This window comes from Camelus dromedarius, chromosome 1 (assembly GCF_036321535.1).
Source record: "Camelus dromedarius isolate mCamDro1 chromosome 1, mCamDro1.pat, whole genome shotgun sequence".
In the NCBI taxonomy this organism is placed as follows: domain Eukaryota; kingdom Metazoa; phylum Chordata; class Mammalia; order Artiodactyla; family Camelidae; genus Camelus; species Camelus dromedarius.
Window position 1 is genome coordinate 95,808,257 of NC_087436.1, and position 26,337 is coordinate 95,834,593.

Consider the following 26,337-nt stretch of genomic DNA (forward strand, 5'->3'; position numbering starts at 1 on the left):
TACCAGTGCCTGTCCAGAAACCTCACACTTCCGGATTCCAGAGACAGGAAAAGGGCGGCACCAGGGCGGGGCCTGCAGAGACCACCAGCATGTCCTCAGGGGCCAGAGCTCCAAGCAGGAGCTGTGCAGTTTACAAGCCTGGTGTTTTCTATAGCCACAACCCTAGCAGATCCCTGTGGCCTAGAATTTTAAAAGAAGTTTAAGGAAGGGATTAGGTTACACAATCTGGCTGTTGGACATTAGCAGGCAGTGTACAACATGAAAATGAAACCTTTAAAACAAAACTTTCTAAACTGATACGAACTGAAATAACTCAGTTTACTCAAAAATTTTTTTAAATCTCACTGAATTTATAAACCCAGCGCTCCTTTACATTGCTGCTGCTGGGAGACAATGGCATAGGAAGCTAAATACCAGTGCTCCAATCTCAACAACGGAAACAAAAATAATGTTAGTTTACATCTAGTGTGCCTTCAGGTTTTCAAAGTACTGTCACATTTATAATTTAATGTACTTCCGTGAGATAGGAAGAGCCAACACTACTATAACCCTTCTACAACTTAAGTGAAGTTACATGATTTACATCACAAAGATAGCTGAGCCCAAACCAGGCTCTTGTTTAATTGGGCAGAGGATTCATTATTCAAATTAAATACTAAGAACTCTGGGGGAAGGAGGCAGGGAGAGATGAAGAAACAAGGGGGAGGTGGAACAGGAGGGGAGGGTTCCTCCAACAGCCCTCCTCCCTCAAGACAGATGCAGGGAGCCTAGTCTGAAAACTCTCGGATTAGCCTGTGCTGCTTCCTGGGAGACATGCAGAGGTGTGTCGAGGGACAAGAGTGAATCTACACTATGTGCAATCTGAGGCGTGCAAGTACTCGTTGAAGGTCTACTGTTACACTGTTACACTTTGCTAATTTTTAAGGAAACAATTTCTGATCGAGAAACATTAAGGACAGTAAATATCTACTATTGAAAGTTTATGATATCACTGGTCAGAGAAAAATCTTAATTTTGGTCAGAAGAACTGCATTTAAACTCCATTTTTACATTGTAACTCAACATCAAAAGGCCTAAAGACAAACCTGAGCACGTTCCACACGGGCATACCGCGTCTCACCGTGCTTATTACTGTGATTCGCAGATACTGCTTTTTTTTTTTTTTGTAACAAATTGAAAGTTTGTGGCAACCCTGTATTGTCAGATGATGGTTAGCATTATTTTTGGCAATAAAGTTTTTTTAAATTAAGGTATATACATCTTTTTTAGACATAATGCTATTGCACACTTAGAAGACTACATTATAGTGCCTATACTACAGTGTAAACATAACTTTTACGTGCACTAGGAAACAAAAAAAATTCACGTGGTCTGCTTTATTGCGATATTCTCTTTACTGTGGTGGTTTTGGAACCCAAACCCGCAATATCTCTGAAGTCTGTCCGTATTTCTTTGGGGGGCACAAGGATGAGCGAGCACAAGACAGCCCTCCTGTGACACCAGACTGAGTGACAGCAATTGACAAGGCACAGAGCATCACAAGCGTGACCAGTGGGATGGGGTACCTCTAACACCACACCGTGCTAAGGCAGGGAGTAAAGCGACCCTTGCAGAGGGGGAAAACAGACAAGCCTGGGAACACAGTGGGAAGGGATGAGGGAAGTGGAGGCGTCAGCCCGAGGTCCTTAACATTCCCGTGAATGAGGTAGGGCTGAGCAGTCACAAGAGCTCAGCAGAGGTGCCATTTGTAACACGCAGCGTCGTACACAGTACTGTAAGCTGCTGAGCCCTGTGACAGGTTTCCCTGCAATGCGGGATCCTCTTGAAACAGTGCCAGGCATTGCCACGTCAGCCTCTCACCCAGGGAGCTTTAACATCAGGGGATGATTCTGACCTGAAATCTCATTTCACCTCTTCTTCCACAAATGCACTTTTTCTAGTTTTATGTCGGGGGCAGGCCTCACCTTCATATCTGCCGGGAGACTCGCACGCTTTCTGTGGGGTGGCCACGCGAAGGAAGATCTGCTGCCTCCACGAGTGTCTCCGTGTCTTCACAGGGGTCCCACTGGCGTCACTGAGATGGTTGTCTTTAGACTCAAAGTCCCTACAATTACAAGATAATTGACTTATGACTGGTGGGGAGATATAAACAGGTATTTTAGCTTGACTTACTGGTTTTTTTTTTTTTTAACAAAGCACTGAATGATATATTACCTTTGTACAAGTGAACAATTAGATAATCATAGACAATAAGCATGATTATATTGGGTCAGGTCAACACTCCTACATGACTGACTTCTTGCAGAATGCTTTTTATAAAAAAAGCAAGTTTACACGTCTTTAATTTATTTCTATTATAAAAGATATTAAAAAATATGCTCCGCGGATCTTGGCTTTCAATTGGGTCTCCCTTGGTGCCACTTCAGGAAAGGGAAACTGCCTACAGGAGGCGCCACAATCTCCCCTAGTCGATGGGTAGAGAGATTTTCTTAGCATAGGCCTGTGTCTCCAAGGATCACCGCATGAAATGAAAAAAGTTAAATTATACAGAACCAGCAAAAGCAATAATTATGCAGTCACTTGATATGATTTTTTTAACACCTATATGTTTTAAACTACAAAACAAAGTATAGTTTTCAATATACATAAAAACCATCTAGTCACTAATTTTCTTCCTATTCAAAGGACAACTTGGGGAAGCCCTTGTGAGCTACACCCAAGTGTCTACCTGCAACCAGACAGTCACCTGAACTTACAGATCAGACATCCTGACTGATACTGACAGCCAAACATGCTCACTATCCAGAAACACTTCTAATCAATTAGATGGGTAAGACTTTCTCTAATTTGCTGAAAATAACAACACATTAGTAAACTCATCCCAGTCAAAACTAGATTACAAGTTGACTCCACATTTTTAAAAAATCACATCCAGTAAGAAAAACTTATAAGAAAGAAGATACAATAGGTCTAGCGTAAATGATTATTTAAATGGCAAAAGAACAGCTGAAAAATCCCTATGTGTCCAACAGTCAGCACTTGTACCCAGACTTGATATATCTATATCAAACCCTACCTTTTTGTGTTCATAAAGTCAGAGGTGTTATTTTCATCTACAGGAGCCAGAAATTTTAGAAAATTTGGCACAGAGGAAGAAGAATGAAGTTTTTTCCGCAGGGCATTACGGTAGGAGATGCTAAGAGTTTGGTTGAAAAAAGAGTTTAGGATAAAGAAACACAAATAGACAAAGTATAAAACATAAGCTTCAAAATAAAAAACATTTTTATAGTTCTAATGCTAAGAAAATTAAAGCAGGTAAGAAAAACAGCTTACAAATGACATTTAACTTTCACTTTCAGTCAATAAAATTCTATTACTTTAAATGAATGGAATCAATGAATTAATGAATAAACATCAGTCCATTCAGTTATGTAAGATGAATAAATTCTAAAGATCTGCTGTGCAACATTGTGCCTACCATTAACAGTACTGTGCCTAGAGTTAGTAATACTGCAAACACGTTAAAAATGTGTTAAGAGAGTAGATCTCATGTTAAGCATTCTTACAGAGTAAAATAAAAACAATCAGTCCATCATCCAAAATGACTCCTTCCAAACTGGAAATACAATTTTCCTAAATTAACGAGGAAGTTTCTAATACAACACAAATTGCAGTGTATGTGATCAAGCACAGTCGTGTGTGTGTGTGCACGCATGTGTGTGTAATAGGGCAGGGGAATGTGAAAGGATGTGAAAGACGTGTTTTATATAAAACACATCTTGCCATTAAGATTGTTTTCATAATAATTTTGAGGAAATCAATCGATAGTAAAATTAAGTAGATTCAAATGATAGACTGACAATAACAAAACCCAAACCAGACAGACACACAAGCGGTGGCCCCGGGCTCCTGGCACGAACATCAGCACACTCTCTGCGTGAACGTGCCGGTAAGACAGACGACACTGAACTTGCCATGCGGGTGGCTCACCTCTTGGGCACCGCATTCCCACTCTGTTCTCCACTGGAGTTATGTTTGAGGTACTTAAAGAAATTGGGCGAGGAGGCAGAGGGGTTAAGACGAGGTGGAGGAGCAGGAGCTGAAGACTGACCTGAGCGACTTTTAGACTCGCCAACAGGTGGATGATTCCCACTAAACAGCAATTAGAAAGAAAGCAGGGGCATTAGAGAGAGGGGAGGGAACCACGCAGGAAAAATGGAGGGAACAGGAAGCCCGGCATTGAACAGGAACTGCCAGAGTGGGGGTGTTCTCCACGTCTCTTCTGCACACCAACTCCCGGGCACAGGCAATTTGCAGTAAAGAAAGGCCTGTGGAAGGTCATGCTTGATCACTTCCCACATGTCTATGCACCCAACAGACCTGTTTCCTCTACTCCCTTTTTAGGACCTGACGGGAAAAAAAATTTTTTTTTAATTAAAACAAAAGCAAAGGAAAGCAAAACAAAATCCAGAGTTTTAAAAATACATCTCTCTTTAAACTGAACAATAACCTGCTTCTAACGTCAAGTCTCATTTCCTGTGCATAAATGAGCAGAGAGGTCACGAGGGGATGCAAGGCCAAAGAGGTAAGCTGGGGAGGGAGGGCGGAGGGCAGGACGTTTCCACGTCCCCTCATCACCTACATCCGGCACGACCTTTAGGAAGCTGCATTCTTAGGGGAGAAGGGAACCAGGGCTGTCAGGGATTCTAATTTCCTACCATCCTTAGCTAATGCAAAACAGCAGGCTTATTAGCAAGACGGCTAGGAATCTCCAGACAGGAAGGTTTCCATCATCACTAAAGTGCCGGGAAAAGAGGGGCGGGAGCACAGCAGAGGGGCGGAATAAAAGAAGCGTATGCACAAGGTTCTAGAAAACATGACGAGAATCCCACAAAGCCTCAACCTATCCTGGTCTCTAAAATGTCGTATGATTGAGTATTAGCTTCTGAAGTGGGTCCTGCTCTGGGATCACAGTTATCCAGCCGAATTCCAAAGAACCGCCATAACTATCTTCAAGGGCTGACTGAAGACAGGCTGAGAGGCTCCACCACACTGTCTGCGACTGCAGACACCGTCCCCTGTCCACCAGCAGCATCTCAGACGCCCCCGTGTGGACGCCCCTCATCGGTGCAGAAACGGCTCCGACGCGCGCCGTACTCCCGGTGTCACCAAAAGAGGGAGGAAGGGCTGCACGCAGGCAGGGCCTGCTTCGTGTTTATAAGGCAAGGGCTTTGAAACGACGTTTAAAGTTATTTTTAATGATATCTCTGTGCCCATTCATGCTCTCTGACACCTGGGCTCAAATTAATTGCCAAGGGACCCTGGAAGGAAGCCTCTGTAGTGCTTACCCAGCTCTAGAACCAGGAAACTCGCTAGAGCCCATTATCAAAGTTAGTCAATCTTGTCGGGAGGCTCTAGAATCCTCACACTGCAGGGGACTTCAGAGACTGCCCACTCCAACGGCGACGGGCAGTGACTTGCCCGGCCCAGCACAGAGCAGGACGGGGCCCCAGGCTGTGATCCAGCACAGGCGGCCCGACGCCACGCACTTGCTCGGGACCCATCGCCACGCCGCCGTCCCGGCCTCCAAATGAGCAGCCCCTCCATGGCTGCTTCCTCGAGGCCAGCAGTCACCAGCCCTCACACTGCGAGAGGAGCACCGCTGTGCCCCGCTGGCCTGCTCCGCCTGACCTGCTCCCTCACTGTCCCTGCACTGGCGCAAGTCCGAGCATCTATGACAGCTACACAGTCCCGGGGGGGAAGTGGCGGGAACAGGCACCGCTGCGAGGGTTATCTTTTAAGCCAATAGTGAAAGCTGACCTAGGCTTCTCTCTGACCCCATCAGCACGGCTGAGCCGCACGTACCTGGTCAGGAACAGGTAAGCCCCAGCCATTTATACAACAAATCTACATTTTAAACAAATCTTACTTCCGTTCATGAGGCGTCTCTGTGCTCACTGAGTGATACCTCACAAGTTTCCTCTGCGAGACCCCTGGGGACCCCTTGGCAGGCTCCGGGGGCTCCTGGCACTCCACTGGGACGTGGCTCAGGGTGTTGGCACGCCTTCTGAAGCCCCGCTGAGGTGACAGCGGGGCGAGCTCTTCCGCGGGGTGGTCCTCCGAGTCACTGGACAGGTCATCCGAGGAGCCGAGGAGCCTGAAGGAGCTCTCGGAGATCGGCAAGGCCTCCTTCTCACACACAGACGGCTCCTGGCAGCAGACAGACAGCACATCAGACACATCACAGGGCACTTGTGAGATTCATAAATCCAATTCCAGCGGCAGGAAAACATTTCAGTATGCACGTCTTCTGACTATAAATGCCGTCTAGAAGCTACCAAAAGTGCAACGCAGTAAAGGCCCATTAAATGCCTGCTGTTAGAGACAAAACACTTGTTTGCAGGACAAATGGGGAAACTACCAAACGCAGGTGTGAAGGCCGTAAATTACAACTTGCAACTGTCCCAAGCAAAGCTGAAATAGTTCTCTGTCTAGAAGACAGAACTCTTTACTGTTGCTTTTAAGCAGAGACAGTTGTGTAACTTGTCTGCACCGTTTAAACAAATCAAGTTCTTTATCTCAGCCAAGTGTGTTCATACATGTTATACCCATATTTTAAGACTCTCTCGGAATTGGACCTAATGTTGAGATTTAACCTGGTAATCTTGAGGGTTAAAAATTATATCCTGTATTATTCTTAGATATGGAAAAATCTCTCTAAGCACTTCTTGCCGTGGTTCAGGGCAAATCTCTTAACTTCTCCCTACACTTTAATTTCCTCATCTGTAAAAGGGTGCAGTGAAAATTTATCTCACTGGGTGTCGGAATTAAGCAAGATAATACAACCATAAGTACCCGTTCACTTAAAATGTTATACAAATGTAAGTTATTATTTATTAGGTACTCAGTGAATTTACTGAGTGGGTACGCAAACACTTGTTGAGAACCATGACAATATCTTCACACTGCAGGCTTGCCAGATGCATACTTTTTCAAGGGAATGAACTGCCACCACTCACACTTAGTGCTGCACGCCCAAGACATGGCTGGGGGCCAATATATTTTCCTCAAATCAAAAAACATAAAATAAGACAAAGTGTGCCAGCTTGTCCCTACTAGAACTGCTAGAAGGGATAAATAAATCAACACGAAAAGCGCAGAAAGGAATGAATGCATCTAATGGTGGACTGGAGAATCTAAATTCTTCTTGTTCACCTGCCCCCACAGTTGAGTGTCTTTTAGATGATAGGTATTAAGGATTTTAAGAGATTAAATTTAGGTTTATTGAGGAGAGAGATTATACAAACTTAATTTTTTAGTAATTAAATTTAAAAGGCTTAATTCCCAAAACATTATGAAACGTTAATTACTTTAAACATAACTTCAATTTTTCATTCTTCAAGACTCTACAGTTACAAAGATTCTTTTAATTTAAGGGTTTAAAAATGTGTCTAAGACAATACATCAAGCAATGGCCATCATGCAAGCCTGTTCATCTCAACTCTCATTAACTCCTCCAAATTACGTGGACCAGCTCACCCTTTGCTTAACCTTACACCTGAAAGGGCCACTCAGATGCTCAGCTTCTTTGCTTCTAGACGATCCATTTATTAGAAGAGATTCAATTACATAAAAGCACATCTTTACAACAGTTTCTTAATCTCAGGATGAAAAAATATGTAAAGAAGTGCAGACAGCCACACATACAATACACATAGGTAGCTTTTGAAAAGCTGCATTTCTCCCAGAATTACCCTAGAAATTCAAGCTATGTGTATATTCCCAGATCTGTGTTTTGAAGAAGAATAAAAAAACAAGCAATAAGACTTTCTGGGAAAGTCACTTGAGTGATATGAATTTCTTCACAGTATGTTTATTTGAACTAATCTGAACACCTTTTTCCCTGTCCACTTCCACAGTACAATTCCTACAGTTTCCCCAAGATTTAATTCAGAAGCAATACTGCCCCCTCCAACCCCGCCAGCTTTTTCTGGTCTCACTGACCAAAAATATCATCCCTCCCCGGACTCCTGTGACCACTGAGCTACCACCAGCTCTTACTTGAACTCTCCGGCGCACAGCACTCTACACTCAATGCCGTGTATCTGTCGCCTCCTTCTTACCAGATGAGCTCCCAGAGGGGAGGGGCTCTGTCTTATTCAGCTATATCCAGAGGATAAACAAACCATAATGCTTCCAAACTTCAAATGAATTGTGGGCAGAATCAGTATGTGGGCAACGGAGCACAGATGACACTACGTCCCACAAAATTCTAACTTAGAAAATCACATGCAGAAGGTGGGTGTGTCTAGGGTCTTGCTCCCCCAAGTGGGTCAGCATTTTAGGCCTCACCCAGGCCTATTGAATCAGAATCTGCATTTTAACCAGACCCCACTAAAGATGCACCTTAGAATTTGAAAAAGCACTCCACTAAGGCAGTGTTTCTCAAACTATAGACTCTAACACATTAGTAGGTAGTAGTATCAATTTTGTGGTCTTTTTCACTAAACTTTTCAAAACAGAATAGAAAATACCAGTATGTACCACATATTGTTTACAGTAAATTGTTTTGTGAAATTTTATGTGTGAGTGTGTATGTTTATCTGTGAACCATTTCGCAATGTTAAAGGTGTAAATTACTGTTGCTTATGGTCTAAAAACTTTGAAAGCCACATGCCCCAGAGGGAGCTCAAAAGAACTTAAGATTCCTGTAGTAGGGAGCTGGCTTTCACAAAAACTCCCCTCTCTTCCATCTGAGGGCATTCTGGTCACAGAAGGAAAGCTGACTGTCCCAGCACAAAATCCAAAATCCACTTTTCTGGTAGTTTCTGGTGGTTAAAAAGTTCAACTAACTAGGTTTAAATATGCTTGTATGTCTAGAAAGCAAGAAATTAAAACAAGGACATAGATACAGGTTTGTCACCAAAGAGAACCACCGACTTTCTCGCTGTCACAAAGCTGTGCCCATTGGTGACAGACATGAGGGCGGAGGCTTCACTGCTTATTTATAAAAATAGTAATATTTAATTATAATCATAGAGCCAGCCAGAGGATAAAGTAAGTTTCAGGAATTTACCCTACATACTTCTCAGAATTCACAAACCCAATTTTGAGGTTTCTCTAACTTAAATTATTTTTAATATTTCATTTAGATTTCATTGGAAAACCGATTTAAGAAATCCATTGACTGCTTTGTGCTAAATTAGATCTCAGTGGTCTAAAACTGCGATTTTGTTCCTTTGTTTATGGGATGGCATCTGCTTTGGTAGGTAAACCTTTTTTCTTGGAACAGAACTGCATGACCAGCCCTCCATCTGCACCTGGAGGTCTGGAAGCACCAAACTTTTCATGATTGGAGATACGAGTTTCTTTTGTTCCTCTTGACAGACCCTGTATATAGGGGACGAGGAAGACCCATGTGCTGGTTTCCTCAGGGGGTCACTTAAAAAGAAATGTGCTTACCTTGCTGGTGTTACTTAACGTGCTAGACGCCGAGCTGTCCAAGTCCAGATTGGCGGAGTGCTCCTGCAGGCCTTTGGCTTTATTACCCTGCATAAAGAAAGGCAGTTATGACCTCTGAGGTTTTGCAAAGGAAGCGACCTGATCTGTTTAAATAAGCTCAGGAAAAATGCATTTACTGAGAAACACTGTTGAGTGCATATGTGCATTGAGACAATCATATTCTTTTAAGCCAACCTGAATGTTTCAAAGCACCTTTTGGATTAGTCATTGGCAGGATGACGGGCAGGGGAAGAGACATGTCTAGGAAGAGCAAGTGCTGAAGTGTGCACGCCCAACATCGCTCTCCTGAGTCACACGGCATCATGACCTGCCAGGCCGTGACACCCAAACCGCCATCTCTCCACTTGGGAGCTCTCCAAAGCAGCCCCACTCCAACTCTGGTTTTGTAAGTGAAATGGTTTTAATTATCTATAAGGTTGCTGCAAAATTCTCAGAAACATCTTCACACACAATAAAATTTAACTTCTACGAAAACTAAAGCATGATTCATCAAATGGAGTGGTTCGTGAAATAAAAAAGAACTGTAAGAAGACAACTGCAAGCTCCAGAAAGGTGCAAGACTTTGAGAGAAAATCTAACTTTTATTTCTTAGAAGTGCCATCAAGGGTATTTACACCCATGAGAACGAAGGGGGACGGGGTGGTAGTGATTTCTTAAAGAACCCCCAGATTGGAACAGCATATATATACTCGTTCTTCCTAGAGAGCTGCAGGCCACAAACTTTTTCTGTAACGGGACAGAAAATAAAGCTCTTATGCTCCGTGGTGTCTGTGGCAACTACTCAACTCTGCAGAAAAGCAGCCTTAGACAACAGGTGAACTGATGTGATTGTGTTTCAATAAATCTTTAGTTACAAAAACCAGAGATGAATGGTATTTGACCCAAGGGCCACTGTTTGCAGATCCTGCTTAGAAGTTCCAGACATATAACAATAACAGCTGACAATAACTGGATTTTTAAATAGTACCTAGTGACACAAGGGAGAACGGAACCCACACGTTGGTGTATCTAATCCGTGCTCTTTAGAGGGACTAGCCAACAAATAACACTCTCTGGGAGACAAAAATTCCATGGATATAATCTACAAAAGAGTGAAGTTTTTTTTTAACTAAGGCCAAGATAAAACCTGAATTTTAAGTGAAGATAACATTATTCGAAGACTGAGAAGACATTTTAAAAGGTCTTACCCTTCTATACTTCATGATGAACACTGATGGAGTAAAAACAAAGAACTGAATCTCATGCTCTCTCAAAAAGTCATTTAACTTAAATTAAGAGAAATTATGGCACTTACCCGGGACAAAATACTTTCTAAAGACTCTGTTAAAGATTTCTTTGCTTTGTTCTTCAGCATATCTAGCCTAAATCGAGTGGCACTAGATGGCAATTCACTTCCAATATTCTCTGCCACAATCTGTGATGTCTAAAAAATAAAACAATGTAAAGTCAAGTCACTTAGAGCCTCCTGCCTTCCTCTTTTCCTACCTTTTTAAAAAAAAAAAGGATTGAAAAGTCTCTAGGATGCATCTTTTTGACCCCAGGCCATATTCTTTGTGTGACCTCTTCTCATCTTCTCATCTGTCACTTGGTGACATGACTGCAAGTCCAGGAAATAATTTTGCCTCAAAGAGTTGCTTTGCCTACTCCAAATGTAATGAGGAGATCTGCTTAGAAGCCAATCAGTTAACAAAGCAGCTTAGAGCTTGGGCTCTGGGGCTGGGTCAGAGATATGTCATTTATTAGCCGTGGCCTTATGCAAGTTACTTACTCTGAGCCACAATTTCCTCTTCTATAAATTGAGACCAACCTCAAGATCTAATCATAGCACTGTGTTGCACTGTGATTAAAACAGGTAAAGCATTAAAGCACTGGGCACAGCTTCCAGTACTAAGGGAGCTATGATTAGCCCTTTAGAGTAAAGTAACAACTTACTTTTGGCGGCATTTCACAGGGTAAGACAAAATAATCAACTGAAGAATCCATCCCCCTCTGCCTACAATAATCTTCATCCCCTTCTACAGAATCCTACTTTTTCCTCTCTCCCACCTCTTCTTTCCATCATCCCATTCGCTCTCCCCTGCAACGAAGCATCTCCTCCTTAAGTGACCATAACGTGAAACTAAATCTGTTTGCCAATCACAAAATGAAGTTTAATGTTACTTATTAACAGAGGTATGCTAAAATAAAAATTTTTTAATCCTCAAAATTAAACTGCCTCTTCTCTGGATGCTTACCTGAATGCTTCCTGCTAGATGATGATTGTTAGAAAACAACCACCACATCCTTTATTACTCTAAACATCGACTATTCCTTGTTGTTGTTACATATTTCAAGTATACAGAGAAGTGTGCAGATTAATACAATAAATGCCTTCAATTCACCCCAGCTATATCCTGCAGGTGTTGAGAAGAGTGACACTCACTCAACAAATATTGACCAAGTTATGTACCATGGGTGGGTGCCTTATTAGCTGCAATTTGGTCCTATGCAATCATTTACCAAGAATAAGAGCTTATTCAGACACAAAGCAGCCACCAGAGCAAAGGGAATTACCCATAAAGGAGCTCAGGCACCTGTATTTGACTCAACACTAGCTCACTCACAAAGGTACAAAGCTGTAGACTTGCTTTGAAACTCATAACAAAAGTTTTCATAAAAGAGAAGCATTTTGAATTGTGTTGACATATAAGGAAAATACCGGGTAAAAGACTAGTAGTATGCAGTAGATCCTACACAGAAAACCTGCGCTGGTGTTTTGTTTTTGTTTTTGTTTTTAATAAACCAGCCCATTAGAGTCTCTCTGCACTTAATTCAGTGCTGCTTCTGCTCTCCTCTACAGTCTAAAATCATTCTTCTCTGTCTACCGTCATAATTCAAATGCAACCTGAAAATTCACATCTAGAAAATAATTCATGCTTAGAAAATAATTTCATTTAGGAAATAACACATTCCTTGTTTATTTTAAACTAAGCATCTAGAAGTTTCTCCTTTAAAGTTCCTAGTTTGCGGTTCTCGAGTGAATTGTACCACAGTGCTCACACTGCCCACCCCAAGACAGAGGGGAACGTTTGGAGCCAAGTTTCAAATTCTGAAGCTAAAATGAAGTCCTCAGTTGAGAACCCACCATCCTGAGCTGTCACAGCATATTCACCAGCAGCTTTATTCACAATAACCAGAACCTGGAAACAGCTTAGGTGTCCAACAAAAGGAGAATAGAGAAATAAACTGTGGTATGGACACAATGAGATAAAAAGGAACACATTACTGATTTATGCAACATCAAAAACATTACGCTAAGAGAAAGAAGCCAGAACTAAAAGAGAACATACTGTATGATTCCATTTATAGAAAGTCCTAGAATAGTCAAAACTAACCTATGGTGGAAAAAAAATCAAAAGAGTGGTTGCCTGAGGGACAGAGGACTGACAGGGTGTGGGGTACTTTCTGGAGTGATGGACATGTTCTATATCTTGAGAGCGGTTGGGGCTAACTAAATGTATGAAATCCTTAAAACTCAACAGATGGTTCACTCAAGATTTGTGCAACTTACTATATGCAAATGTTATCTCAAAAAAACAGTAGATAAATACCAAACTCTCATTAATGATACGCAAACTAAGTGTTTGGGAATCAAGAGTACTAACATCAGAAACTTGCTCTGAAAGGCATCAGAAGTAAGGTGGCATAGGAGACGGACAGATACACGGCAGCAAACACAACAGTGCTAAAAACGGTTTCAGCCAGATGGTGGGTATAAAAGTGCTCACTGTGCGATTCTTTCAACTTTTCTGTATGTCTGACAATTTCTGTAATAAAATGTCAGAAAAAAAACTTATCTACTGGATAATGGACCCAGGCATATCAATGAATAGTTACATAATATTAAATTTTGATAATTAAGCTCCTAAAGGGCATGATGATTAAGATGATGTCCTTGGACCTCAGACACATGGGCTCCACGCTGCCCAGCAAACATCTTGACCCCGTTCCCCATGTCCTCGTGTCTCACATGGGTATCATGCCACCGAACTCAAAAAGGCATTGTAGAAAAAATGGCAGAAGTCGTGTAAAAAATTAAAACTATGTCTGATACATGCCAAACATTCAACCAGTGGCAGTTGATTTAATATTATTAATTTCTGTACCAGCTCAGTGAACACAAGCAAAAATGATTAAAATGTGGTACCCTTTAAACTTTATTAATTTATAGGTCTTTGTCCAAACTGAATCCTTTCCCATAAGATCAAAGGATTCATTCAGTTTGTTTTCTACTTTATGAAACGATCCCTCTACCAGCCTCCAACACCAGCATTTTAGTCTGAAAAACACGCATGGCTTGGAATCACCATGGCTCTGAGAAGTACAGCCCTGAGACTGTGGTTCATGTCTTAGGTCCACTTCTGAAGGCTGGTGGGCACAGACCACAGTTCCATTTCTCTCTGGTCAAGTCATAACACATTTTCAAAAGTTCCAGGAATTTTTAGGAGTAACAAGAAGGTAATGAAATCCACGTAGTTAAACCATCTGGTAGCAGAAAGTAAGAGCAAGAATCTACTGGTGACTCTCGAAAGTCCATCTGATCCATCTATAAAGCAGTTGCTGCTCTGAAAAGCTAAGCTCAGAGCCCAAGAGGGTGTCCAGCCTGCGGGACCACCCAACCACTGGGGATCGGGGCAACTTCCTTACAGGCAAAGACACAAGCCTCCTGGGTTACAGAATGTTTAGAAACCTCTAGTGAAAGGGATGCCCAGATGCCAGTTCCACCTTGAGGCTCAGTCTCCTTTAAATTCTGTTTTCAAATGGGGAAAAAAAAAAAAAAAACATGAAATATATTTCTCCACTGTACTAGCCTATGTCCTAATCATAAAGATATTACCCTGTTCCATAAAAATGAGACTGCCCTGAGGTCAAAACTTCCCACCCACCAGAAATGCTTCATTCCCCTTTCTAGCAGTTACAAATTATTTCAAAGTTATCAATTTCCTGTTGGAGTAAGTTGGACTGACTCAGGAAGAAGAAAATCAGAACACAGAATAACTGTCAGTGGCACAAAAGAGAAGAGGAAAGGAAACAAGAAAAGAAATAGGTTGAAAAGTGAACTAGAGAATTAACTGAAAACTTAGACTGGGTAGCCCACCCAAAAGTGAACAGGTGGCGCCCAGAACTCGCAGGCAGCCTCAAGGGCACTGGCTGCAAGGGGGGGAACGTCAACACATAAAGGCCAAAAACACCACGTACTGGTACTAGGGTCGCAGCTAAGGGGCCCTAGAGTCGGCCAATGAGATTAAAAACAATGTTGGACACTGTATGTGATTAAGAGCTCAGGAAGGGCACGTGACTGCCGAAGCCAACCGGAAGGGAGAAACAAATGGGGAGAGTTGCTATGTGCGATCCCAGCAAAACTGCATCACGGTCAGGTTACCAGAAAAGCAGGGGCTGTTTACAGGGAAAACAGCAAGGAAGAGAGCACGTGACTGAGCTTTACAGTGCCTTCAGAATAGACCCCCGGGGAGTGGCTTCTGGTGGTGTTTTTTTAAAAAGTCAATATACTTTTGGAAATTTAAGATTTTTTGAACATCCTTTACTGATTTTTCTCTAGATTTTCTGGCCTACCAGTAAAAAAAAAAAAAAATAAAATGCATGTCCAGAAGTTATAATGGTTATTATGATTGACTTACACAGAGTTAAAAAAATATAGGAAAATGGTCCTTGGCCCCATGCGTACTGAATCCCAAATGCAAAACTTTTCAAAGACGGAGACCTGCAGGTGGCCCCGGCTTCTGACGCAGCACTCCTCACACAGAAAAGCTGAACAAAGCTGTGGGCAGTGGAGGTGGGAGGCGGACTCCGCACATCCATCCAGCATGCGAGATGGAAGGAACATGCCCTCCATGTGAAGGGCTCAGCACCCAGGCCAGCGCCACCTGTGCTGTGTCAGAGCGCCACCGTACATTCACACGGCATTTATGTGACAAGGAACTCGGGTACTTCCTGTAATTCTGAAGGCAGCTGTACAACGTCACTACCGTTTTATCAGGGAGTGAGGTGACAGAGACTGGCCCCTGCAGGTCAGGTAGCTTGTCTTGGTGGCAGCTACTCGTAAACCTCACTCTTGAGGTTCTATGCCAGTCCCCCGTCAGAGCAACTGCCCCACCCCTACTACAATGCAGACAGACACTTCTCTCACCTACTCCAAGCACAATCTAAATATTCCCAAATTTTCCCTAGTTTACCGTACATGCAACAAATGAAAATAAAATAAAAGGAGAAAGAGGCTTCAGAGCTTCAGAAAGTCCTCAAGGCTCTTTTACAGAGCATCCTGGTAAACTCATAAGAGAGAAAAAGAAAAGGGCCATACCTGCTTTACCTCCCCAACATGGACATGAACTTTTTGTTTCTCTTCATATAAACATCTCAAGAAAGAAATAATCAATTCATTCTCTCGCTGCTCATTTCTTGGTCTCAATTTCTTAAAGGGGAAAAAAAAAGAATACATTAATGTTTAATTGTCACCAAAACTGCTATACCATCCCTTTGAAAATGCTAACAGCTTCCATCCACCAACTAGTGCTTTTTTTACCCAACCATCTCACTAGGGGGCACTGATGATCCTAAAAAGTGAGAATTTTTTTTAAAAGAAACAGATAATGGAGCCAGTGGGCCAGATTAAGCTCTGATGTCCTTATACCTAAAATAAATATTTTGTATCAGTTAGAGGCATAGTCAAAATATTTAATAAACAGCCCTGAAAACAGAAGAAAAGGACAAAATCTGTGTAAACACCCAAAGGTCAACATTTGTAAACCCTATGGTTAGGGACTGGAAAGGAAGACAGAAACTGGACCCCGGGTTATGGTTCCTTCCTCACGTCAAACGTGTTCACCACGGAGCACTTTCTGGAAGCCCCACCAGGCATGCACTTACACACAAAATTTCATGGCATGGACTCAGTTTCTCTTTTCTTTCTTTCTTTAAAAACTCCTTATATGCTTTTTATTTTTTAGGCAGGGCAGTGGCAAGACACACTGGACTAGAAATCAGGACACACAGGTTCAAGGTGCCGCCTAGAAGTGTGACCAAAGGCCAGTCACTTAATCTTAGCTTCTCCGTCTGCTCAGATGAAGACTATGCACAAGATACACTCCAGGGTCTCCTCTGGCTCCCAGATTCTTTGGATTTGAAATAGCAGTCACAGTTCACTTTTAGAAGACCATCTAATTTAATTATTTTCTCTGAGTATGAAGAAAACAAAACTGAATTACTCTGGAAATACACAAAGCTTCTAGTCTATAAACTTCAGGAACTTTATAATGATAGTTATCCACTGCCCTGGCTCCTCCTCTCTGCCTGCCCTTTAAAACAAAGTCCGGGCGTAATAAATGCATCAGCTACACAAGCATCTGAGTCTGGGTCAGCGCTGTCCTTGGCAGCCCAGCTAACGAAGGAACAATGATTTTGCCCTCGTGTCACAGACTTTAGAAGCAGAAGTGACACTAACCCAGACCTGTGACATTCCCTCTCTAAAAGAAAAAGATCATTTAAAATAAGTTCTTCCTGTTACTCAAGGAAATGACAGTAAATGATTAGAAGGGGTTGTTTTCACTGAAGACTTCCTATTCTTCCAAATTTCAAATCTAAAGATTAAATATTTTAAAGGCTAGAACAGATGATCTCACTCTGGATGCCAAGCCATGGACCTTAATGTTATAAATTTTTACATGTTTTATGCAACAAGTGGATTTTTCCAGGGAAGGTTCCCATCAGATCTTCAAAAGAGGAAAGTGGCGGTCACACACCACAATCCCAGCTTAATTCTGCTGACTTCGGGAAGGTCACTGTGAATCTAAAAGCCCAGGAGGCAACGGGAACTCTCACTCACTGCTGGTGGGACCGTGAAATGGTACAGCCACTTAGGGAGCCAGTCTGGCCGCTTCTTATAGAACTAACTACGTTCTCACCAGGCAATCCAGCAATCGCACTGCTTAGTATTCACCAAAAGGAGTTGAAACTGTACACCCACACAAAAGCTTGCATAGGAATGTTTGCAGCAGCTTTATTCGTAACTGCCAAAACTAAGAAGCAACCAGATGTTCTTCAATAGATGAATGGATAAACAAACAGGTACATCCAGACAATGGAATATTATTCAGCACTAAAAAGAGCTATCAAACCATAAAAAGACATAGAGGAACCTCAAATGCACACTGTTAAGGGAAAGAAGCCCATCTGAAGATGCTACAAACTGTATAATTCCAACTATTTGACATTCTGGAAAAGACAAAACTATGGAGACAGTAAAAGATCAGTGGTTGCCTGGGGCTTGGAGGGGGGCAGAAGGGTGAACAGGTGGAGCACAGAGAATTTTTAGGGCAATGAAACAACTCCATATGGTACTATAATGGTGGCTACATGCCATTATACGTTTGTCAGAACCCATGGAAGGTACCACACCAGGCGTGAACCCTAATGTAAACTATGGGCTTTAGTTAATAAAGATGCATCAATACCACCTCATCAACTGTGATAAAGGTACCACACTAAAACAAGACACTAATAGAGGAAACTGAATTGGGGGAGGGAGGGGGAGGGCATGAGAAGTTTTACAGGAACTTTTTCTGTGAAACTAAAACTGCTCTGAAAAATAAAGTCTATTTTTTTTTAAAGTCCAGGAAAGAGGAGCAGACAGGACTGAAAGGTACCCAAGAGCTGCCCCATTCTTTCCTCTCCTACTCTTTAATTAAACCTTGGGCTGCTCTCACAAGAATATGTCTATTTTCTTGGAGAAATTCTTCACAATCACTTATTTCAAAATATTAAAAAAGGCTAAGAATGCAGTAATAAGGAGAATTATTAATACATTTTCTTTTTCTCAACATACACATCAAAGAACCTACTCAAATGGACAGAGAATGAGACTGCAGTGAACACAGGGTACCACCAGAGCCGTCACCCAGACACTACATCACAGAGCACCTTAGGCATCACAGGGAAAGTCGGTGAGGCTGAGAAGACCATGTCTGGGGTGTCACACAAGGTCAAGAAATAAATCCCTCCTTAAAATAACTGAAACATGACTCGGGGCGACCCTCCTGTTGAGTGAAAACGATTCGTGAGGTCTCATCACCTTAATACCTCCCATGTGACCATGTGACTTCACCATTCTCCAAAGGGGCAAATCATTCCTTCCTAAAGGTGATTTATAAATAGCCATGAGTCAGAGGGACAAATCTGAGGAAAATAATGGGGACTCAAGTTGGATAATACTACTTTGCAGTCAAAAACTAACTTGCTTACTCAAAGTTATCTACAGCGTCAGAAGTCAGGACAGTGGTTCCCTGGGGGCAGTGCTGACCGGGTTCTGAGGGACGGGATGGCCCTATTTCCCAATCTGGGTGCTGCTGCACAGGTGTATTCATCTTAATGAAAATTCACTGAAATGCAGCCAGTATTTTATAATAACTATAAGTAGAGTAAAACCTTTAAAAACTGTGAATCACTACATTGTACATCTGAGGCAGGGAGGGTACAGCTCAGTGACAGAGCCCCTGCTTAGCATGCACGAGGTCCTGGGTTCCATCCCCAGTACCTCCATTTAAAAAAAAGAGAGAGAGAGAGACTATGTCGTACACCTGAAACGTACATAATATTGTAAAAACTATGCCTCAAAAATTTCTTTAAACTGCAAAAATATTTTTTTAATTTCATTGAACTATACAACATTGATTTGTGTGCTTTGCTATAGATTTCATTTTTTAAAAAGAACAATGCAAAATAATTAATTGCCTATTAAAAGTAACAAAGCCAATTTTGTTACACTTCTTAATCTCATTTCTCTGTAAGTCAGTTGTAAAAATGATTTTAAAATCAATTTCTAACACTGGCTAATGAATACCAGAACACTGAGAAAGTCTATGGTCTTCTGAGGGGTCTATCTATTCAAAATAGCGACACTCACCTGGATACAACCACCAGACATCTTTTTTAAAAAAAATGATAATAAAATCTTATAAGAAATCATTTTTAAATCACTGAAAAGCCAACTAAGTTGATATATAGTCTACACAAAGTTGGGGGGGAGTTCCTCCAACCACTAATCTTTGACTTGTTTAAAGTTATGTTATTTAATCCATTATCAACATCTATTGAGTCTCAATCTACTTGATTTACCTACTGAGTATTCATTAAGGCATTCCCTAAAACGCACTCATTCAGATGAATGGAATTAAGACTTATAAACATTTTCTTCACCAATTCCACTTGGCATGAAAGCAGTTTCTTCCTCTGAGGACAATGGATGTGGACACATTCAGCCAGTGGAGACAGCAGGAGAGAGCAAGGCCCCGCCTGCGGGTCACCTTCCTATATACCCACCTAGATATGTTGAAAATTGTACATTTCAAAAAGGTCATTGATAAAAAAAAAAGTGCCTCTGCAGTGTCATGAGTCCTCTTAGGAAGAGGAGGGTTAGCAGCCCCACAAGCCCATGGGGCACCAAGTCCTCCTCTCGGAGCTCAAAGTCGAAGCTGGCTTGCTGGCAGCAGTGGTAATCCCCAGCACCATCTGCACAGTAATTAATGATCTGTTTCTTTCCGGTTCTGTTTGGGTTGCACTTTTTTTTTTTAACATGAAACACTGATTTACAAAAACAAATATGTATGCTTCAATAACTATTTAAGTAATCATGTACCATTTATTTCAGTAGTAATTAGATTTGTTTTATAAAAAATTTGCCCTTGGAGAATTCCTCAGAAACAAAATATTCTCCAGGAAAATATTAACCAATCTATTTATAGGAAGTCTCATGACACTGCAAAGCCACTTTTTTCTTTATGATGTTTTTGAAACCCATGGTTTTTCAAAAACATCAACAGGCACTACTACTAAAAAATAAACCAGTGACTTGGTTTATAAAATATTTTATAAAAAACAAGATTGATCCTTGAGGAAGTAATTTAACAAGACTACCAATAAGCCATCAGAAGAAAGCTGTGTCAAATTTGCATTATTTAAAGAAAAGCCACACTTACAATGATGGAAGACAAAGTATGAGCTGGCTTTTCAAAGCCAATGAACAGTAGGACTTCCCTTTGTCTTTAAACCAATCAAAAAATTACAGTGCCTTCTAGAACCACACACAGGGCCCTGAGATATTAACTGAATGCATTTTTTAAAGCAAACCTTTGTCACTGATTTTCTCTAAAGTTTGTTTGTCATAATGTGTCTTAAACTTTCATGCATCAATGAGAATCTCAGAACCACATCCATTAGGAACTTGTCACTACTGCAAAAGAATATTTTGGATATTACCTATCTTGATTCATCACAGTCTTCTGGGGAAAACTACACAGTGCTGCCTAAATTAAAAAGAAAACCAACTCACATTAGGGGAGGAATGTACATCTTCTATGCTTGCTAGAAAGATGTTCCCCAAAGTGACTTGATAGCACTAATACAGCAAAGTGGGCCAGCATCAGATGAAAACAGCCCCAGCTCCCATTACAAACGCATTAACAGTCAGAAGCAAATGTCCATCTATTTATGAATTCCAAGTACAAATCACATTAAATTTGCCTGAGAGGACTGTGTACTTAGAACTCTAAAGATCTTTGAAGAAAAAACAAAGTAGTGTGTCTCAAGTCAATTCAGAAGAAAACAAGAAAATTTAAAGGCAACTGGAAATTGCGTAAGTTATTCTAAGCTATTTACGGAATTTAAAAACCTTACTATGCTTTCTTTCTACAAACATTCGCCAATCTTCCTGCAGAAAAACAAGGGAAGGAGAACTCTTAACATGTGATTAAAGAAAAAGACAGTTCTTTAATTTTTCACTCTAACAGAAAACAGACCACGGGCCCTGTCTGCAGTCCTTCCCCCAGTGAGGAGGGAGAGAGAACTCAGTCTAGAGTTGCTGGCCTTCCTGTTTTGTTTAAAGACTCCTCTCTTTGCAGAACCCTGCCACTCTCCTCCCTCCAAAAGAGAGATTAATGCTTTGTTCTGCTGTGCTCTCCTCCCTAGATAAGTGCCACGAAACCACAGAAAATGCCCCTCGGCTAAAGCAGACATGAAATTTTTGATGAGCTCATTAAAGATTCATAATGAACAGACTACAGGCATGCCAGCACACACAGCATGGTTTCCCCGAGAAACGTGCATCGAAATGTGAGGACAAGAGCGAGTTTCCGGGTTTACTGCAGAAAACCAACGAGCTTGGGTTTTGTTTTGTATTTTGGTTTTTTGTTTGGTTTTTTTAAACTTTTTTTATTTGAGGGGGGAAGATAATTAGGTATTTATTTATTTATTTATTTATTTATTTATTTATTTATTTATTTATTTATTTATTTATTTAAATGGAGGTACTGGGGATTGAACCGAGGATCCAGTGCATGCTAAGCAAGTGCTCTACCACTGAGATATACCCTCCCCACTCTGTATTTTGTTTTTAAGTTTGATATATCACATAGTAGGTAACATCATCTATTTTCAAAACTGAAAAATAAGAGAGGGGAGGAACAATTATGTTCAATTTCATGTACGAAATGTCCCTTGAGACTCCCACAAGGAGGGCTGAATCCCCAGCAGGAAGGCGCGGGCAGAGGTTTCCTGGGGAGAGCAGCGCTCAGGGACCAAAGTCCAAGTCCCCTGTCTCCCGGGCTGAGGCTCTCTCCACTTCATTTCCTTTCTCTCATTCTTTAAGGGACAGCTCCCCTGGCTTAGTTATATTCACAAGAAAACCAATTCTGACCTGGCCCCCTCCAGGGGGCTGTTAAAGCTTAAGCCAAGAGGAACTCGGGGCCACTTCCTCGGGGCTCTGACCGCTCTGCTTTGTAATTTTTTATAAATAACATTTCATGGATAAGTTGCCTGCATTCTCGTTCCTTCTAGAAATTAGAAACCATTACCATACCTGAACCTCTTCAAAAATTGTCGCTTGCTCCTGATTCGTTAACGTTGTCAGGTGCTTCTGGAGTTCTAGTTTGGTTTTGGAAGAATTCATTCCTATTAAGAGATTTTTAAAAAGACAGAGACATGAGAACACTCTATGTAACAGCTATAAGGGAGAGTCAACACCTCCCATAATCACTCCTCTTTACTTGAAAGGTGGGTGCTCACGCCCCCCTCAGGCTCTTGAGGTTTCACGGAAATTCTAATCCAACATGTCGGTGATGATGCCGGTGACAACTAACATTTTTTGGTTGAGCCCTTGTGTGCTAGGCACTGACTTCAACTTCAGGCCTGGGTCATTTAATAGTCAGAACAATCTGACGAACAAGAGTCGATTAGCCCCATTTTACAGTTCAGGAACTGAGACTCAGAGAGCTCCCATAATTTCCAAAGACCACCAAACTGGGCTTTACCTCAGGTTTGCGTGGCTCCAAATTGCATTTTTTCACCACTACTCCATGTTAGAACACCTCACACAATCAGAGCATTGTCCTCAGAAAACTCTTGGGAGTATTTGTACGTTAACATTTGAAAACTGACCAGAGTTTTCCTTTTACATGTTAGGCTCTTTCACGTAAAACTGATTTGTGTGGCTAACAACTTTTCTTTTCACCACCACTTGCTTATTAACAGTCTTAAGACTGTGTAGTTAACATTACAAAGGAGTGTGAGGAAAAGTCCTTAAAATAAAGTTGCAGTGTTAGTACCCATTAGAATCTGATATTTCACAAAGTTCCTTCTCCACACATAAATGGCTAGGAACCTGTCGGCCTCTTCTTGGTGCCAGAGATAAACGCCCCACATGAAGAGAGGATCTGGAATGAAAGGAATCACTGACCTAACGTTCGTGGAAAAACTGCTGCCGACTGCTCTGGTTCCAAGGGCAGTCCTGTCCCCATCCACCTGCCACCCCCGCCTGCTCCCGGGTGAGCAGCGGGGCAGGGGCTCCAAGCCAGATCTACCTGCGTCAATGAGGAGGGCTGGAGGGGACCTCCGACATCCAGAACAGGGACTTGGAAATCATGCCTCTGTTTTACAGATGAGTTTGCTGAGGTCCAGAGAAGCCAGTGACTAAAGGTCAGGGGGCCGATCCGTGCCCAGAGCCAGGGTGCCTCCCCCGACCCCTCCTGCTGCAGAAGGCAGAGCCCCACCCTCCTAACAGGCTGCGGCCAGGCTGCAGCCCCTGCTCAAACTGTTGCAGCTCTCTCCGCTTCCAGAAGTCCTGCCTTTCCTCTCAATCTTTTTTTTGGGGGGGCCCCGAAAACCCTAAGAAGTCACCATAAAAATAAAAGGCAATTATTTAAGTGACTACTGTGCACAACACTCCATGAATAATATCATTTAATCCTCAACATAATCCTTGAAATGGGCACTGGTTTTAGTTGTCCCAGTGTCTGTAGACGAAGAAACTGAGGCACAGTGAAGTCAAGTATTTTGTCCAAGGTCATCAGCTAAGTAAGGGACAGAGTTAAAATCTGACCCACATCTGCCAGCCTCCAGGGAACACTCTGAAACACGCCACTGCTCCCCTTCACCTGGACAGTCAAGTCACCTGACACCAGTGGCTTTAATACCAAAGTGAATCGCTAAGTGAAATGAGGCAGAAAAGACAGATATTATATGTTTTCACTTATATGCGGAATCTAAAAAAACAAAACAAAAAATACAGCAAAACAGAAACACACTTAAGATACAGACAACAAACTGGTGGTCACAAGAGGAGAGGGGAAGGCGGGAATGGGTGAAACAGGCGAAGGGAAATAAGAGATACCAGAGGATTAAACTACCAGTTATAAAATAAGTAAGTTACAGGGATGGAATACACAGCACAGAAAACATAGTAAATAATGTTATAACAACACTGTATGCTATGTAATATATAAAAATATTGAATCATTATGTTGTACACCTGAAACTAATAATAATATTGTAAGTCAACTATACTTCAATTTAAAAAAAAAGAGGTGAGTACAAGTGCAAAAGGACAGATGGATTTTGTCAGAGCACAATTCAGGTACTCTTCTGGCAGGCTGGCAGGTCACAGCAGCCAGGGAAAAAACAGAGATGACTTTACTGAACTAACTACTGAAATGTTGAATCAAAACAGTGTTTAAATTTATGAGTAAAATTAGCACTTAGAAATCATTAGATGAAAATCCTCCCCCGGACATGGACGTCAATGACACAGTGTGAGCATCCTCTCTCAGACACACTGTTCTGTCTGATGAGACATTCACGTGTAGAGAAAAACCCCAAGAAGAGGTGGACTAATTGGGTACACTTCAAACAGTCTCGGATGAAATCATACAATACGGACTACTCTTCACATCCAGCAGGCACAGAGCCCCTGCGACAGTTCTACCCCTGCCGTGAGGATGCCTCCATTCATTAGGTCCTCCCCACCCCACATTAAAACAGAGGTGGTCCTCCTGGGCCCAGTGCCTGCTCCCCACCGTGCACCCCCCACGGGGCTTCTCACCACCTTCAGCCACTCCTGGGGGGTGTCTGCAGCAAGAAGGCAGCACTCCCTGCATGATGCCAAAAGCTTTTTTTTTTTTTTAATAGGCGAGAAGGGAGGCAAGAAACACAGCAGAGAAGGGTAACCAGAGTCCAGGGCTTTCCCAGACTACAGTCCCTCCAGGGTGGTTAGTGCGCTGGCCTTTGTGCTGTCCGGCTGAAAAGGCTCTTATTAGAGGGAGCTCTGAATCTGAATGGCTTTGCTGTGTTGGAGGCAAATTTAGAGTGCAAAAGAAAACCTTAGTTCAACTTTTTTTTTTCTTTTTAGTGAAAGTATAAATTCTTTCCAGCAATTCCCTAAATGCTCCTCTAAACTTGAAAAAAAAAAAAAAAGCAAAATACCATGTAAGTAATACTAGCAGTTGTATATAATTCTAACAGAATCAAGAACAGCAGCCCCTCTTACAAGCTGTAAGTGCGCTCCAGAGTGCAGTGGCCACCGTTACCCATAGGTGCACTGTATTTATTCTACTTTATAGATTCCAGAGCACACGAGACTGTATCAATTGATTAAGAAAACACAGTCTTTAAGTCCTTTTTGTGGCCAAGTCACTGGTCCTCTCCACAGTGTATGAAGTTCTTGCCCAGATCGTGGCTTCCTATAAAAACTACTCTTAATGGGAACATACAACGAGCTTTAATAAACCACTTCATTCTACTTACTAGGGAAGCAATATAGCAAAAAGCAAGAACCTCAAACTGTTCATAAAATAATCAGCATCTCCTCTAGTAAGGATGGCTCTAATAATGGGCCATCTACATTCTAGAAATGCTTCCCATCACGAAGGCAAAACACCCTCACCAGCCTCCTAATTGTGCTACTTAATGGATGTTTTTACGTCAGCATCGCTTTCTGCTTTGCTTGGTATTTTATCAGGGAAAAAGATGAATTAAACAGTAACTCCAAAACTACAGCAGCAAAATCCCTACCATGACCAAACTTTTCAGCTTTAAATTTCTGAAAGCTAAGCCAGACCAAAGAAAGATTTATCAAGTGGAACTCTGGAATCCTTCCAGTTCCTCCAGATCACGGTCTGCTTTATCTTCAAGGCCAGAGTCACTGCTGGTTCTTAATAAGCTCATAAGGGGCATTTCCGTCATCGTTTACCTTATCTTGACAACCACTAAGGAAAGGGTTAGTGATCTTCTCAGATGGGATCTCTTGTTAAAGCACAACTTTTCTTGTTCCCAGATATATTTTGTATAATGTCAGCAAAGAGTAACAACTAGGAAAACACAGTTTAAAATGTTTATCATTTTGATTCATTTTAAAGAGCACTGGAATGCCAGCAAATGAACCTTTGAGGACCTTAAGAAGATGTCAATTTATCTTTAAAAAAGGAAATCAGATATCAC

General features: G+C 41.8%; 1 protein-coding gene across 7 annotated transcripts in view; it reads right to left on the minus strand.

Annotated features, from left to right (window-relative positions):
* Positions 1–26,337, minus strand: part of TBC1D1 (TBC1 domain family member 1) — a 192,375-nt gene that overhangs the window by 70,264 nt on the left and 95,774 nt on the right. For 3 of the 7 annotated variants that reach the window (XM_031436020.2, XM_031436080.2, XM_031436059.2), the window contains 8 exons: positions 22,427–22,518; positions 15,881–15,991; positions 10,817–10,945; positions 9,463–9,549; positions 5,930–6,210; positions 3,991–4,152; positions 3,077–3,196; positions 1,965–2,104 (listed from right to left, as the gene is read on the minus strand). In XM_031436020.2, the coding sequence (XP_031291880.1) occupies positions 1,965–2,104; positions 3,077–3,196; positions 3,991–4,152; positions 5,930–6,210; positions 9,463–9,549; positions 10,817–10,945; positions 15,881–15,991; positions 22,427–22,518 (1,122 nt within the window). Of the gene's footprint in view, positions 1–1,964; positions 2,105–3,076; positions 3,197–3,990; positions 4,153–5,929; positions 6,211–9,462; positions 9,550–10,816; positions 10,946–15,880; positions 15,992–22,426; positions 22,519–23,302; positions 23,491–26,337 lie in introns of those variants that run through there. The other 4 variants (XM_010980407.3, XM_031436029.2, XM_031436072.2 and 1 more) reach the window with 4 other exon arrangements.